The sequence below is a fragment of the Eretmochelys imbricata genome, chromosome 15 (assembly GCF_965152235.1).
Source record: "Eretmochelys imbricata isolate rEreImb1 chromosome 15, rEreImb1.hap1, whole genome shotgun sequence".
In the NCBI taxonomy this organism is placed as follows: Eukaryota; Metazoa; Chordata; order Testudines; family Cheloniidae; genus Eretmochelys; species Eretmochelys imbricata.
In genome coordinates, this window is record NC_135586.1 from 10,628,880 (window position 1) to 10,645,720 (window position 16,841).

The window sequence follows — 16,841 nt, forward strand, 5'->3', positions numbered from 1 at the left end:
ATTATCCGAGAGCTAGACAAGCAAAGGATTAAATCTGTCTACCAGCTCGATTCTGTGACACAACTATGGGGCTGGATTATTCCTGGAGATCGCATGCTGTTTGATTTATGAGTGAGCCACTTAAATCCCTAGCTCCCCATATGAAGTGCCACTCTGTAAAGCCGATTCCCTGGTGTGGCATTAACTGTCTTGGATTTTCTTATTTCCAGGTCAGTTGTTTAGACTGCTATGCAGTTCACAAGGGCTACGGTCAGCGTAGGTCAAGAGATCAAGGTGGACTCCAACACACCATCAGCTAGACAAACTCACCAGCTTGCCTAGCAATGCACTTTACACCCAGGTTTCACATGACCTACAGGGATACATACCATGAACTGTGGGAAAAGCAGCACAGCAAACTGGTTTGAAGTCCCCAAACTACCTTAAAAATGTTTAAATAACAATCTACGCCCATTTTGAATGTGGGGAAGGTCCAACACAGACAAGAAGCTGCCATTTGAGATGAGCAAAATTAACAGTCTCCTTATGTAGCTGGTCATAGGATCTTTTCAGTCCTTAAAGCTTGTCTTCGACAAACAACCAACTCTCGGGCAAGAAAGGGATACTTCCTGTACCAGACATGAATTACTCCTCATTAAAAGAAGAGAAACTCCACCCAGAGAGAGAATGTACCAGGCTCCTGATCAGAATGAACCTGGAATCCCTGGGGCTATTTTAGAGCCATCTACTGCAGCTGAAACATCAGAAATGTTTTTAGCCCCAAGTCAGTGGCTCCGGTATGTCTTGACCAGGGATTTGACAGTGTTAGCAAAAAACTCTAAAACACAGACAAGACAGCGGAGATTTGAACGTGCGCTATAGTAGTCAAGTTGAAGGTTGCCATTATTTAATGATGACCACACTACAACATTTTATTTTTAGAGCATCTTTAATGCAGAGCATCAGAAAATCATTCACAGACTCAGGCCACATCTACACTACCACTTATGTCGGCAAAACTTTTCTGTCACCCCTGAGCGACATTAGTGGTAGTGTTCACAGTGCCAAATCAGTGGCAAAGCTTCTCCCGCCGACATAGCTACCACCACCTGTTGAAGTGGTTTTATTATGTCGATGGGAGAGCTCTCTCCCATTAGCACAATGCAGTTATACAAGCAATCTTACAGTGGCGCAGCTGCATCGGTACAGCTGTGCCGCAGTAAGCTCGGTAATGGACGTAGCCTCAGTCATATGCTAGAGTAAAGAAGAAAATTAGAGAAAGAAACTTATGTGAGGACCTGGGAAGGGAAAAGCTCCAGAAAGATGGGACAGCAAAGTGGAAAACTTGGCAGGTAGGGAACTGTTATCCCTATTTTACAGATGGGGTAAAACTTGCCCAAGGTCTCATAGCAAGTCTATTGAAGAGGCAACAACAAAACCAAGGGTCTGCTGATTTCCTGTCCTGTGCTTTAATCACTAGGCCACACTAGCTTAGCTATGACAGTTTGTACCCCAATAATAAAAATGTTATTCAGGACAGGCTATGGTGAGCAGGGAGCAGATGACAGACCTGCTCATACATTAGAGGGGCTTCCCACAGTTGACATGCCACTTCCGAAGAGCTGCAGTGTAGAAGTGTGCAAACTCTCTAGCATCACAAGGGAGCAAACAAAAATAGACACAAAATCAACTTCAGAATACAAGGGAGGGCATGTGATCTAAGGCCTAGAACAGGGAACTGGGGACCTGATTCTCCTCTCATTCACATTGTTTTTATGCCAGTGTAACTTCATTGACTTCAACCGAGTTATTCCTGATTTTCATCAGTATTAGTGCAGGGGTTCTCAAACTTCATCAGACCGCAACCCCCTTCTAACAACAAAAATTACTACACAACCCCAGGAAGGGGGGTCAAAGCCAAAACCCCACTGCTCTGGGCGGGGGGGGGGGGGAAGGGAGTCAAAACCAAAGCTCCAGGACTTCAGCCCCTGGGGGGGGGGGGAGGGGGCAGTGCCTATACCAATGCAAAACTCTAGTGAAAAACTACATTGATGTAATTACACTAATGCAAATTTCCTTATACAAGGAATGGGGATAATACTGACCTACCTCAAAGGGAGCGTGAGGCTTATTACATTACTCTTTGTGAAATGCCAAGATACCCAGACAAAGTATTAAACTAGAGTTCACGTTCTCCAGCAATAAAACAGCCTTTTTCCTAGGAGTTGTATTTATTATAAATATAAAAGAGGGATGAGGAAAAGAGGGCCTGGAGAAGTGGAAAGTATTAGGATTCCCCAGGAAAAATGAAAAATAGGAACCAATAAGTAGGGAAGGAGAGAGACAGAGAGAGAGAGAGATCCAGTGGATAACAAGGTGTAAAGGAGGTTACCCATTAGTTTCTCTAACAGTTGATGGAGACTAAGTTAGAGGATCCATTTCAGCCAGGAGGGCAGCTGGACATTTGGCTATGTTGACCTCTCCCAGTTGGAGACAAAGAGGCTAAAGACAGCACAGAGTCCAGGCTTTCAATGGAAATATACCAGCAAGAAAATGAGCCTTTTTCTGCATTACACACTGCTTGAGGCAGAGGATTCCCTGTCTGAGTCCCCCAAGACAATAAAGCCCCTGTTTTATGAACAGGGTCAGTACAGCTAAGAAGCTGAAACAAGTCAGATTCCTACTGTGATGGATACTAAGCTACGTCGACACTAGAGACCTCAGAGCGGTACCGCTGTACCAATACAGCAGCACCTCTCGTGTAGCCACTCTATGCTAGCGGGCCGCATAATGGCACCGCCCCCAATAAGCAGCGGTAGCTATGTTGGCAGGAGAAGCTCTCCCATGACATAGAACTGTGCACAGTACCACTTATGCCAGCGAAACTTATGTCGCTCAGGGCTGTGTTTTTTCGCACCCCTGAGCAACGTAAGTTTTGCTGACATAAATGGTAGCACAGAGTTGGCCTCAGTCCTGTTTTGAGTCTTTTTGCCCAGCAGCAAAGAGTCAGGGCTAGTCTACACTGGCAGCCCTTTAATGTGGCTTGTGTAGTCGAGGCAGAGCACTGGGGGAGAGCTCTCCCAGAGCACTAAAAAAACCACCTCCACAAGGAGCGCAGCTCCCAGAGCTGGTGCACTGTCTACACTGGCGCTTTACAGCGCTGAAACTTGCTGTGTTTGAGGGGGGGTTTTCACAACCCTGAGTGAGAAAGTTGAGGCGCTGTAAATTGCCAGTGTAGACAAGCCCTCAGAAACCTGACCCAGCTGAGAGCCAAGAGGCTGAATTTTTGCAGCAATGTTTCCCACCAAGACCATTTACTGAATGTAGGCCACAATGAAGCACTTTCACACTAAACATTCCATCAGAGCAGCCCAACCAGGTCAGCTCTACAAACTGCAAGGCATCTAACCTGAGGGAAGTGAGTCAGTCAGACACACCCATCATCAACCAAGGGAGAGAAAGACAGACAGCATGTTGCTGCAGAGCACAGCAATCTTCCCCATACCAGAAGAGACAACAGACAGATGTCAACATATGCACCCTGTTCCACACTTAGGACTAAATACTGCTTCCATGAAAATCAAAGGCAAAACTCCCTCTAACTTCAATGGAGCAGGGACAAACCTTTAAAAAGAGGATGGGAGAGATGTGCCACCACAGAGAAAAACAAAGTTTAAAATAAAAACTTCTCATGTAGCTGAATTTTTTAATCTAGCACTTTACCTAAACCATCAGACAAAATAAGCAACCTGCCACCAGCAGTCAGCAAGTGTGTCTAAAATCAGAACGCAACTGAACAGTCTAATGGTCTAATGTTTATGCACAGCCAGAATATTGCCATTAATACATTACTTATTAAACACCAAAAGCATAATCTGTATTTATGAAACCTCTTTTACGAACTCTGGTGAACAGTTCCCAATCCTTTTTAAAATGAAGGCACTATTGTTTTAGCTGGATTTTTCAATCAAAATGAAGCAGAACAGTATCATGAATTTTTAACACCTCAAAAGAGACTATTCTAAAAGCAGAACCATTTTTGTGTAAGTTACCAAGACTGTGCTTTTTTTAAACCAAGCTTAGCAGAGGTTTTGCAGAAGTGTTTCCATGCCTCTGTCATTTCAAAGAAAACAGATGATGAAGATTTAAATATCCACCTCAGTGCTTGAAACTCAAATATTGCAATTTGTACTAGTCCATGAGGAAGACACAGAAAGTGACTACGGGCTCATCTACACTTACAATGCTGCAGCAGCACAGCTGCATCACTGTAAGGGTGGGCGTCTCCCGTCAGCATAGATACTCCATCTTGCAAGAGGCAGTAGCTAGTTGACAAGAGAAGCCCTCCACCAACATAGCGCTGTCTACACCAGGATTCAGTGCGTTGCACAGTTATGTGGATTTTCCACACTCCTGAGCGACGTAGTTATATCAACGTAAGTTGCTAGTGTAGACCAAGCCTAAGAACTAACAGAAGAAAAACTGGACTTTTTTATTGTCCAGAGTGAAATGCAAAATACACACCATAGTTAAAAGTCAATGAATTTAAAACAGTACCACACATAAGGGATTATGTTTAATAATGCATTATTTTTAACTTGACAGCAAATTTTATACTTTTAAAGAGGGAAAAACAACCACCACACAGATCACTTCCCTCAGGCCATAAGAAACAGAGAGGAAGCCAAACAATCAAGCTGCATCTGAAATCTACAAAACAAGCAGCAAATTTAAAGCTTCCCTCCTCAGGTGGCAGGCCTAACATGGTATCCAAAATAAAACAAGACAAGACAGATTCCATTCTTCCCCTCCCCTCATTGTGGGTCAGGTAGAGCCCAATGAGCAGACCTGAGGGATACCTGTTCGGACAGGGTAGGTTCTGCACTAGTATTGATGATTCAACATCCTCCTTTGTCATCCAAAAGAGTCATAATCAAAACGCATGCCTTTGGCAGTTATCCTGCTAGGAATCCCCAAACCATCCCTTCCTGCCTTACATCACACTGCATTGTTCTTCTGGTATTCAATGGGCAACAGACCCAAAAATAATGCAGACATTTCCCTCTTTTTAAGAAAGTAATTTCATTTTCCACACTGGTTTATGACACTTCAGAAAGAGAAACCCAGTCACCAACCTTCCTAATCAACTTCCAAAAACCTGTCTATGATATGCACCAATCTCTTCAAAAGAGCAAGGGACACAGATCTAAATAGATCTCTCACCTGCGCAAACTCCCCTTTTGTCCCCATGTGCTGCTCTAGTGTATAACAGTGCTCACACAAAGAATGCATTGCACCACAGACTTCTCATTCACTGTGACGTACAAGTTTCATCTGTAGAATTTCTGAACAGTTTCTAGCATGGCCTGTGTGTTGGAAGACAAATTCCTTTAACACTGGAGAAAAAGCAATAGCAATCTTTACTTGCTGTAAACAAACCCCTAAAACAACAAAGATCTATTCACACAGACCTTTCATGATAGCCTCCTTTCCTGATCTCTACTCACAAGAAGCATGAAAGTAGGATTCTTCTGGATCCTCCTCTTCAATGCATAAGTCTCTCCACACTATTTTTTCAATAGGTTCAAAAGTTTCAGCAATATAGTCAAATTCACCCATGATGTAACTTCACTTCAGTAGACTTACACCAAGCATTACTTTGTCCCACACCATCCGACACACTATCCTTTCTCCTCTCGGTTCCCAAAGACTAACATAATTATAAAGAGTAGACAGCTTTCATGTTAACAATGATCTGCAACAGGAAAAGTAACTGGGCTTGCAGCAGGTTCACTTCTTTATGGTGGATACTATAGATATGAAAAGCTGTTAAGAGGGAGAGAGGATTCTACTTTTTTAACTTTAGCTATTCAGACCTTGTCTATCCTGGAAGACTCTATGGACAAATGGAGAACTGTTACAGTCATGACATGGCAGAAAAGCAAAACTTGAACTGCTGAGAGAGGAATGGATTTTTAATTCACTTTTTTTTTTAAATCTGTTTTGTGTCTGCTCATGCCAGCATATTTAACTCCTAACATCCAGGGAGCACTTGAGAGGAAGGACATCTTCATTAAAGATTCAAACACTTGTATCAATTAAATCAAAGTATGAAAAAAATTCCCAATGTACACCCAACAACTCCTGCAAAACCAGAGAAGACTCGACTTGAAATTTCAGATATTTCTAACATAAAAAACAAAAGCAAAACAAAAAATTAGCTTTCAGGTCTTCTTTATACATTGTAAAGCACCACAAAAAGGGCACAAACCCACTTTTTCAGACTTCTGCAATTCACCTTTAATCTTCCCACTGTATGGAGATATTAGATGGAGGGAAAAAGCCACTATTGATGCAAGCAATAAGCTATCTGGCCAGATGGCACAGCACTTTGAATTTAAGGAATGTAACAGCTGTAGCTGGCACAGCTCAACTCCTATGGCTTTAGAAGCATGTAGGAAAAGCTCTAAGATGGTCCTAAAACATTATCTGTGTGCTCACCCATGAAGATACTCCTCAGCAAGCCAATAAACCACTAGGGATACATTACTAGTAAGAACACACTGAAAACCTGGCACTAAAAGCCAAACACCACTTGGCCAAAACCATATCTCTGAAAGGTGCCTGAGCTGTGGGATATGAGGGAAAACCCCACAAAAAAAAAACAGGACTGCCTCCTCCTAAGATACAACTATCAGTTTGATGCTATTGGAGGTTCTTCTCCAACATCTAACTAGGCTGTTGACCACTTCCATCTGGGAGGGGGCTTGCTCACTAAGAAGGGAACTGTTGCTCCCCATGAATGTTAGAGCTGCAGCATGCCTCCCAAACACCAACTGACTGTTTCTCAACAGTTTTATCCCAAACCAGTTTAGACTATGTTTTCTGAAGGTGCTACTGTCGGCTTGAAGCTAGCACTGTAATTCAAGCTTCTGGGTCCAGTAATAAAATTGTGATTTTCTTGGAGCAGATCTTAAGGGAATGTATGGTTTCTATTAAAGGAATGATGGAAGTAATGGATTGCAGCTCTACCCCAGTGCTTGATTTAATCAGTTTCATAAGCAGAACTTGGTCACCCTAACATCTCCCAGAACACTAGGGAATTTCTGGGGATCCATCTTCCTTCCCTGATAAGGTGTGGGAGGTAAACAGAGATTCTACAGATCTTTCGCATAAAGCCAGTTGTTTGACATACTCCTCTACAGAGGAGTTGTGAATGGTTCATAAGGTTGCTCTGCACCTGAGGGAGCAGCAGAGAAAGGACACGATGACAGAATAAATTCTGAATATGATTGTATCATGGTTGCAATGTGATTGCAAAGTCTGCTGGTCAGTTTCATCTCAAAGGTTCCTAAGAGATCACTTTATACATGCAAGCCAGGCCTAAAAACAGAAGCCAGACACTATAGCAATGGAAGGGGGACGAAATGTGTGCGCACAAGCGTGGTCAAGGTGCAAACTGATTGAAAGAGAAGGTGCAATTTCCTAGTCAGAATACAAGCAGAGGAAAGGGTGAGCGGTCTAATATGTGCACAAGGGAAAGGTGGGGAGGCTATGGCAGATCAATTGGAGACAAGGTGCACAATAATGGAAGAGCACAAGCAGGGTACAGGCCAGTGGTGAGGTAAAAGCTAGGAAAGAGTGGAGTGGATACACACTGGGAGGGAGGGGAGGTGGAGGCGCAGGCAGGTTTACAAAACCAATTGGGGGTATAGAAAAGTGGGAGATGGGGGTGCTGCAAGCTCAGGGAGGTGTGTTCAGGGGGGAGAGGCTGAGGGGGATGTAGGCAGAGGCTGGTGAGGGGTTGCAGGCTGGGGGAGATCTGGGGGCACAGGCTTAGGGATAAGCATATGTAGGAGAAATGAAGGAGGTGCAGGTTGAGGGATGTGGGGGAGGGGGTGCAGGCTGAAGGGGGTCTTGGGGATGCAAGATCAGCGGGTGCATAGGAGGGCAGACTTGAGGGTGCATGGGGGATGCAGGGGATATAGGCAGAGGTGGTGCAGGCTTGGGGTTGCAGGCTGAGGGATGGAGTGAGGGGGATGCAGGCTGAGGGGGGTACAAGCAGAGGCAGGTGACAGGGTGGGGTGTGGGCTGAAGGGATTGGGGGGTGCAGCCTGGAAAGGAAAGGGTGTGGGCTGACGGGGGCTTGTGGATTGGGGGCTGTGAGGGATGCAGGCAGAGGCAGGTGAGAGGTTAGGGGTGTGTACTGAAGGGACTTGGGGTGCAGGCTGGAGGGGAGGGGGCTCAGTGGTGTGTGGATGTGCAACGGGGGGGTACGCAATCTGAGGAAGAGGGGGTGGGGGTACAATCAGATTGGGGAGGGAGGGCTGAAGGCTGGGGGGGAGAGGCTGAAGGGAATACAGGCAGAAGCCGGTGAGGGGTTAGGAGTGCGGGCTGGAGGAGAAGGGCTCAGAAGGATGCAGGCAGAGGCCAGGGAGAGGTAAGGGATACGGGCTGGGGGAAGAGGAGGTTTGGGGAGTGCAGGAAGAGACCAGTGAGGGCTGGAAGGAGTTGTGGGGGTGCAGATGGGGGGAGGAGCTGAGGGGGATGCAGGGAGAGGCCGGTGAGGGGTATGGGCTGGAAGGGGGAATGGGGTGGGGGGAGAACCTGAAGAGAAGGCAGAGAGAGGCCAGTGAGGGGTTAGGGATACGGGCTGGGGGCAGAGGAGATGGAGGTGCAGTGAGAGGCCGGTGAGGGGTGCGATCTGGAAGGGGTGCAGGCAGGGGGAGGAGCTGAGGGGGTGCACGCGGGGGAGAGGGGCTGAGGGGTTGCAGGCTGGAAGGAGTTGTGGGGGGTGCAGGCGGGGGGAGGGGCTGAGGTGCTGCAGGTGGGGGAGAGGGGCTGAAGGGGTGCAAGCGGGGGAGAGGCCAGGGGAGGTGCAGGCTGGAAGGAGTTGTGGGAGTGCAGGTGGGGAGGAGAGGCTGAGGCAGAAGCTGGGGATTGAGAGGTGGGCTGAAAAGAGTTGTGGGGGTGCAGGCAGGGGGGAGAGAGGCTGAGGGGGTGCGGGCAGAGGCCGGGGGAAGGGGGGGGCTGAGGGGGTGCGGGCAGAGGCCGGGGAGGGGCTGAGGGGGTGCGGGCAGAGGCCGGGGAGGGGCTGAGGGCGAGGGGGTGCGGGCAGAGGCCGGGGAGGGGCTGAGGGGGTGTGGGCAGAGGCCAGGGGAAGGGGGGGGATGAGGGGTGCGGGCAGAGGCCGGGGAGGGGCGGCGGGCAGAGGCCGGGGGAGGGGGGGCGGAGGGGCGGCGGGCAGAGGCCGGGGGAGGGGGGGGCGGAGGGGCGGCGGGCAGAGGCCGGGGGAGGGGGGGGCTGAGGGGTGCGGGCAGAGGCCGGGGAGGGGCTGAGGGCAGAGGCCGGGGGAGAGGGGGAAGGGCTGAGGGGGTGCGGGCAGAGGCCGGGGAAGGGGGGGGCTGAGGGGTGCGGGCAGAGGCCGGGGAGCGGCTGAGGGCAGAGGCCGGGGGAGAGGGGGAAGGGCTGAGGGGGTGCGGGCGGACACCGGGGGAGGGGGGGGGCTGAGGGGTGCGGGCAGAGGCCGGGGCTGAGGGGGTGCGGGCGAGGGGGTGGGGCTAAGGGGGTGCGGGCAGAGGCCGGGGGAGGGGGGGGGCTGAGGGGTGCGGGCAGAGGCCGGGGAGGGGCTGAGGGGGTGTGGGCAGAAGGGGGGAGGGGCGGTGATCGCCCATGGACCGTGCCCGGGTCTCGCACTCACCCAGGTCGTCCATGGTCCGCCCGGGCCCGCAGCCGCCGCGCTCCGCTCGCAGCAACTTTCTCGGCCAGCCGCGCGGGCGCGCTCCCGCACCGCCTGGACGGCGTGCGCGCCCCCCGAGCGGCCGGGCGCCGGGACGCTGCCCCCTCGTGGCGGGTCCGAGAACGTCAGCTCCCGTCCGGAGCCAGGGCCGGGCGCGGAGCCGCAGCCTGGGGCCGGCGGGCGGGGGTCAGGACGGAGGCAGCCTGGCGCGGCGGGGCGGTGCCACAGGGTGCCGCGTGGTGCTTGGTGGCTGGATGCTCCGTCGCTGGCCGGGGGTCTGTGCTGCGGCGTGGAGCACGGTGGACACGACCGCGCGGTGGCGCCAGGGCCGAGCTGCGTCCTGAGGTGGGTCCAGAGGTGCTGGACCCCAGGGGGAGCCATGAATTGCGCAGTGCCCCTCGGCGGCGCTGGGCGGCCCGTGGCTTCTTCGGGGCACCGGACGACGGAGGCGGCTGAGGCACTGCCACCTGGTGGTGAGCCTGGGAACTCCAGCTCCCAGCCTGGCGGGATGATCAAGAAGGTGGGCTGCGGCCCAGGAAAGTTTTATGCCCTGAATTGATTTGTTGGTCTCTAAGGTGCCACAGGGCTCCTGGTTGTTTTAACAATCTACATGTATGTCGAGTCTACCTCATGGTGTACCATCCCCTTATGGTAGCCTACCTGACTTCTTCAGACGCCCTAGCAGGAAGCTGTGTCAGTCTGGTTTCCCCAAACAGCTCCCCAACTCTTACCCTCTTGAGAGAGGGAGGGAGTCCCTGATGATCCGGCTAGAAGCTCCTTTGTTCTTGTCGGTTACCAGGCCTTAGCCTTGCTTGTCCAAACCAGTTCAGTAGCCTCAGCTGGAGATAGAGCCAGATGCCTCAGAACCAATGGCTCTGCCACTGTCCCATAAGGGCCGCCAGGTATTTACTGTGGGGTGGCTCACCCTGACTGCTTTTCCTTACAACCGCCTATTAAATTAAGCTCGTATATCCATACAGTAAATGTCCAAACCATATCAACCATACAGCGTTCACAAATTATTACAAGGCAGCCCCACTTCTGTCACAGTTAGTATTTGTACCACTCTGTCCTCTTATCTTATTGTACTCCAGATGACAGGATGGTTAAAAACAGTCACTGGCACTGGTGAGCAATTTCCTGAGAATTGGCAGTGTAGAAAAGGCCAAAGGGATAGGGAACTCAGAGAACACCACTTGTGCACCACTTTTCCTAAAAATGAAACCTAATGAGTCAGGGTATGTTCTTAAAGCCTCACTGCATGTCCTGTAGTGTAGTGTGCACATGCGAGATTGCACTTTTTTGTAAAGAAAACACAGAGACCTTGCAGTCAACTACTAACAATACCCTGTGCTTTATTTTTCACTCTCCAAACACAGGCACACCCAGTTTCCTGGCTAACACAGTCCAGTAGACATCATTATTTCCCCTACTAAAAAGTATTGTCATTAGGTCAAGGGATACTGCACTATCCTCTCCCTGTTCCTGGCCGAGACTTTAGAATAATCAGCAGCCTCCAGAAATTCATCCCAGGTTTATGCTGCATCCCATATATGATGGGAAAGGACATAGAGAGCTTAGAGAGTGCTGTATGGTTATCATTGTGATGCCAATATGATTAATATATAAAACTTATACGTGTGTGCTTTGCTATGAAGTCTCATGGGCGTGAGTTAAGAAACTCCCAGTAACCTGTGACAAAACAGACATTTAAAACACCATGTGCATGTAGTCTGGCCATGTTGCTATTATCTAAAGTCTGATGCCCTGGCTATTATTGTCTCTAGGTTGTTACTGTTGGTGTATTGCAGTGTTACATAGCGAGATGACTTGGGGATCTGTGGTTCTCAGGCATAGAGACACACAACCGTGGAGTGTTGCAGTTGCGGCTGGTAATTTGGAAGTCCTAAATTCACAGGAATCCTGTCTTTCTTTCCCAGCACTGCCACCCAGCTTCCTTGGAATCTACATTTTGCTTCCTAGGAACGAGTGACAGGCATCTTTCTTGGTGTATGCTGTGTTCTGTATCTTAGTGTGAATACAAAATAAACTGCAGTGCATTTGTATTGATGCCTAGTCTGCATTTTTTAATTTCTAAAGTCATCCAGGGACATAGAGTAGTCAAGCGATTAGTGAAAATAGCCATATATGGTAAAGGGAGCTGCATTTTTCCTGCATCATGCACATTAAGGTAGGCTAGGCTGCACTAACCAGTTAAATTCTTGGTTGGAAGTGATGAGCTTTGATTCCATGTACAAAACAATAGTACAACAGTAATTACTGCTGTTGATAAAGATTATATCACTAACCACCTAATGGAGAATTAGGTTATGTGTGCTGGAAAGACTACAGCATGGATTTAGAGATTCAGATAGGTTATAGACAAGAAGAAGGCAACACCAGGGACTAGCTTCAAAGGCCAATTCTGAGCTGATTTACATCCAGTGCCATCCTGTTAAAATCTCAGAGTGTAGATAAGCACAACATTAAACCAACAGTCCAGGGCCATTGTAGAAGAAGGACTCATTGCTTCTGAACAAGTATGTGTCAAGACATGAAAGGCAAATGCAGAATTGGCCGGATCCTGGATGTTATTGATTGCTTGCAACTGCCATTGAAATTAATGGGCCTCAATACCTCTCAGAATTGGGCCCTTAGGAAACAGACTTTGCTCTAGCTGCTGAATTGAGCTCTGTGTGAAATGCCTGGTGAAGTAGAACTGGCAAGGCCATCACCACTGGTGATATGATTTTCCAGTAAAACAGCTTTTAAATCAAACCTCTAAGGGACTTGTCTTCACGGCAAGTTAGCTCAAGTTATAGACTCAAGTGGTCCCCTTAATTCAAGTCCCACCCATACACAAAACTGCCTCACTTGAGTGCCTTGGTGCTTTTAACATGAGTTAACTGGAAGAGGCTAAAACTTGAGTGAGCATAAGATATCAGCTGCTAGCATGACCAATTGTTAGTGTAGGCCCACATTAACTTAATATGGATTCTGTTAGTCCTCCAATGCCTTTCCACAATGCCTCCTCAGCTGAATATTCTTGTCATCTACTTCTTCTCTGCTTCAGGAACAGACATCACTTCCCACTTCACATGTGCCAGTTTGGCATTCAGTCCCCACATTTGTGTGTGGTATCTAGTGCTAACAGATGCAGTTCTCCAGCTCTGGTACCAAACTTTGTTTGACTAGAATGGCAAGCCAGAGAACACATTCCCAGTGTGTTGCTATCTGGCTCGAGGCAGACGTGAAGGTTTTTGTAGCTCAAGAGGAGTAACTTGAGTTAACTATGTAGTGAAGCCATATCCTTAAAGAAAATGACTGCATTTCTGGTGAAAGTTGCCAAATGGGCAACACTGGAAAATAAAGTCATTGTTTTTTTAATAGAGCAAGTACAGTACAGAGGTAGGCTTCCTTACCCCACCTTCGCCCTACTAACAGGGCAATTTATTAAGTGATCCATCCCCTGTCATTCAATCCCCATATCTGGCAGTCAGAGGCTCCAGGCTCCCCCTTCTCTACTCAAACCACTTAGACCATCCATCTGTTTCTCTCCAATGCTCTGGATCCCTAGCCATGCAAATAGGGAATACATTTGTTCATTGAGCTTTGAGATAGGGGAGTCAGATAGGCAATGAGTCAACCGCTCAAAAGCTGCACTAAATTTGCACAAAATGAAGGATTGCAGATGCCCTCTTCAATACAGGGATTCAACCCATGGCAACTAAGGCTGTGATGTGATGTAAGTACCTGATGATCTATCATGATGTGAAAGGTGTGAGATGGGTACTGTCCACATAATATATCTATGCATTAAAGACAATGGCAGCCACAACACAGAATTTAGCCCATTAGGATCAGCTAACCAGTAATCAGCAGGTGCTTTTTCCAAGATAAAAGGCTATGGTTTCTTCATGGTAAAAGTCTAAGATCACTTTTATAAGTGAGTAAATTCTAATACATTGCTTGACATCATGTGATGTAGTATGGGTATATTCAAAGCAGTCTCTAGAAGCTATTGAAATACCTCTGAACTCTCCAGAAGGGTCTTGTGTGTCACCCCCAACTCTTCATTCTCAGTCCTCTGTGGAAGGAAATCCCAGCCTTCTCCCTGCTGGCGGTATTAGCCTCTGACTGGTTTTATTTAATATATAGTATCAGAGGGGTCACCGTGTTAGTCTGTATCCACAAAAACAACGTGGAGTCTGGTGGCACCTTAAAAACAAACAGATTTATTTGGGTATAAGCTTTCATGGGTAAAAAACCCACTTCTTCAGATGCATGGAGTGAAAATTACAGATACAACCATAAATATATTTTGGCACATGAAGAGAAGGGAGTTACAAGTGGAGAACCAATGCTGAAGGCCAATTTAGTCAGGGTGGATGTAGTCCACTCCCAATAATTGATGAGGAGGTGTCAATACCAAGAGAGGGAAATCTGAAATGGTTGTGGGTGAGGACAAAGTCACAAAGCTCAGCCACCAGGTGTGCTGTGGCTACATTCAGGGATACTATTCTTGACAGCTTGTAGTCCATCTTCATGTGGAATATTGGTGTAAAGAGCTTCTGCATCCATGGTGGCCAGGATGGCGTTTTCAGGAAGATTACTAATGCATTGTAGTTTCCTCAGGAAGTCAGTGATGTCTTAAAGATAGCTAGGAGTGCTAGCAGCATAGGGTCTGAGGAGAGAGTCCAAATAGCCAGGTAATCCTGCTGTAGGAGTGCCAATGCCTGAGATGATGGGATGGATTTCCAGGATTATGGATCTTGGGTAGCAGATAGAATACCTCTGGTCCAGGCTCTAGGGGTGTGTCTGTGTAGGTTTGTTCCTGAGCTTTGTGACTTTGTCCTCACCCACAACCATTTCAGATTTGGGGACAACCTATACCTTCAAGTCAGCAGCACTGCGATGGGTACCCGCATGGCCCCACAGTATGCCAACATTTTTATGGTTGATTTAGAACAACGCTTCCTCAGCTCTTGTCCCCTAGCACCCCCCTAGGCTGGCTCACTGTAAAAGCAATGTTCCCTCTCTTGGTATTAACAGCTCCTCATCAACTATTGGGAGTGGACTACATCCACCCTGACTAAATTGGCCTTCAACATATGTTAAAAGAAAAGGAGTACAGCTGTAGCTCAGGAAAGCTTATGCTCAAATAAATGTTAGTCTCTAAGGTCCCACAAGTACTCCTTTTCTGTTTGCAGATACAGACTAACAGGGCTGCTACTCTGAAACAAATATACGTTAGTCTTTAAGGTGCAACTGGGCTCCTCGTTATTTCATATATAATGTCTTTACTTTGCTGAAGAGGTTTCTCTAGTATTTTTTTGCTTTCTCTCCTTTAATTTTCAGGCACATTCCCCTTTCAATAGCTGTGGAAATACAAAATGAGACTTATTTAAAATTAATGTTAGAGTTGCTCTCAGCTTATTAAAATATTTTATTAGCAGGAACAGACTGTGGCAAAAAATAGAGGGAATAAAAGCATACATCTCTATCACACATAGACGCAATAAACTTCTATGTACTTGATAAATTACCAGATTTTATACAAACAGAGGTGGCAGAAAAGGCTATAAAAATGATTTATGAAAACCATTAAAAAAAGCAATAAACAAACATAAAACTAGCACAAGCAGTAGAGTAAACAAACAATTATATACGTGCCTCTATCCCGAATACAAAACATACTAGCCTCGAACAAGTATAAAAGCCACCAATAAACAAAAATTGCTTTAAAAAAATGAATATTTAAAGCTCGTTTGAATCTATTATTAACCAACTTTATTCAGTCTCCGTAGAGACTGTCAAAAATTGCCAATGCCGACTATATTTCAAGTCGTCATGGCGGGGTATTGGGAAAAGTTTTCAATTAGCAATAATCGCGCCTCGGATTAACCTCATTGGCTACGATACTGCCACTGCGCAAAGCTAACGATAAACTCGCCGCCGTCGCAGCCCCTCGACGGGCCATGGTCTCCTCAGTTAGGGAGAACGCTGGTATAACGGGGCGGCAAGTCGGGTACGAGCCGCCCTGAGGAACACCGCCTCTGACACCCAGGAGTGCCAGCCAAATCCAGCAGGGTTGAGGGGTTCAGCGCCTTCATGTCACTCAAAACCATCAGATCGCCGCAGAGATCTCTGGGAGTTGCTATGCAAATTAGATATTGACGTCGCCAGGCCGGAGCCTGCCTGAGGCGGATTCAGCAGCCGAAGCAGCTTTAGAGGAGGTGGAAGGCGGGAAACCAGTGAGGGAGGCACCAGAGAATGGGGGTGGGGCGGAGAAAATGGCGGCGGCCGGGAACTGGGAGCAGGCGCTTCCTGGCTTGTCAGCCCGCGGGACAGCGGAGCTGGGGCAAGGGCGGCGCGCCTGTGCGAGTCTGAGGGAACGGCCTCTCTTCCGTCCGACTGGGAGACAAGCCGCTGAGGGGCGCCCCCCGTCCGCTCCCCGGGGCGGGGGACAAGCCGCTGAGGGGCGCCCCGCGATCCGCTCCCCGCGGCGGGAGACAAGCCGCTGAGGGGCGCCCCCCGTCCGCTCCCCGGGGCGGGGGACAAGCCGCTGAGGGGCGCCCCGCGATCCGCTCCCCGGGGCGCGGGACAAGCCGCTGAGGGGCGCCCCCCGATCCGTTACTCGGGGCGCGGGACAAGCCGCTGAGGGGCGCCCCCCGATCCGCTCCCCGGGGCCCGGGACAAGCCGCTGAGGGGCGCCCCCCGATCCGTTACCCGGGGCGCGGGACAAGCCGCTGAGGGGCGACCCCCGATCCGTTACCCGGGGCGCGGGACAAGCCGCTGAGGGGCGCCCCCCGATCCGTTACCCGGGGTCTCTCAACCCTTCTGCGCGGGGAGCGTCCCAAGTGGTAGCTTTGCTCCACTGCGGCGCGGCGGAAGACCCGAGGACTCGGAGTCATATCCCCCGCTCCGCGGCGAGTACCTCGGGGTGACGTTCACACCCGGAGCTCGCAGCCTCCGCCGCAGTGCCCTGGGGATCCTGCACTGGGAAACTGTCCCTTAACCCCACTGACGGCAGGGCTCCTTAGGAGCCCGGTGTACCTGCGAGAGGGGTCAAAAACTGAATTCTCAAGAGACAGTTCCTGGTTGAACAAACAGCCCAGTCCGT

At 49.0% G+C, this 16,841-nt stretch overlaps 1 protein-coding gene and 1 non-coding gene across 2 annotated transcripts in view; both read right to left on the reverse strand.

Annotated features, from left to right (window-relative positions):
* Positions 1–9,759, reverse strand: part of PXN (paxillin) — a 64,092-nt gene extending 54,333 nt beyond the window's left edge. The window contains exon 1 of the mRNA XM_077835006.1: positions 9,680–9,759. Within this exon, the coding sequence (XP_077691132.1) occupies positions 9,680–9,692 (13 nt within the window). The 5' untranslated portion in view covers positions 9,693–9,759. The remainder of the gene's footprint in view (positions 1–9,679) is intronic.
* A 5,757-nt stretch (positions 9,760–15,516) lies between these two features.
* On the reverse strand, positions 15,517–15,657 carry LOC144275896 (U4 spliceosomal RNA). Its single transcript, XR_013348130.1, has one exon. It is a non-coding gene; the product is annotated as a U4 spliceosomal RNA (small nuclear RNA).
* Positions 15,658–16,841: the final 1,184 nt, after the last annotated feature.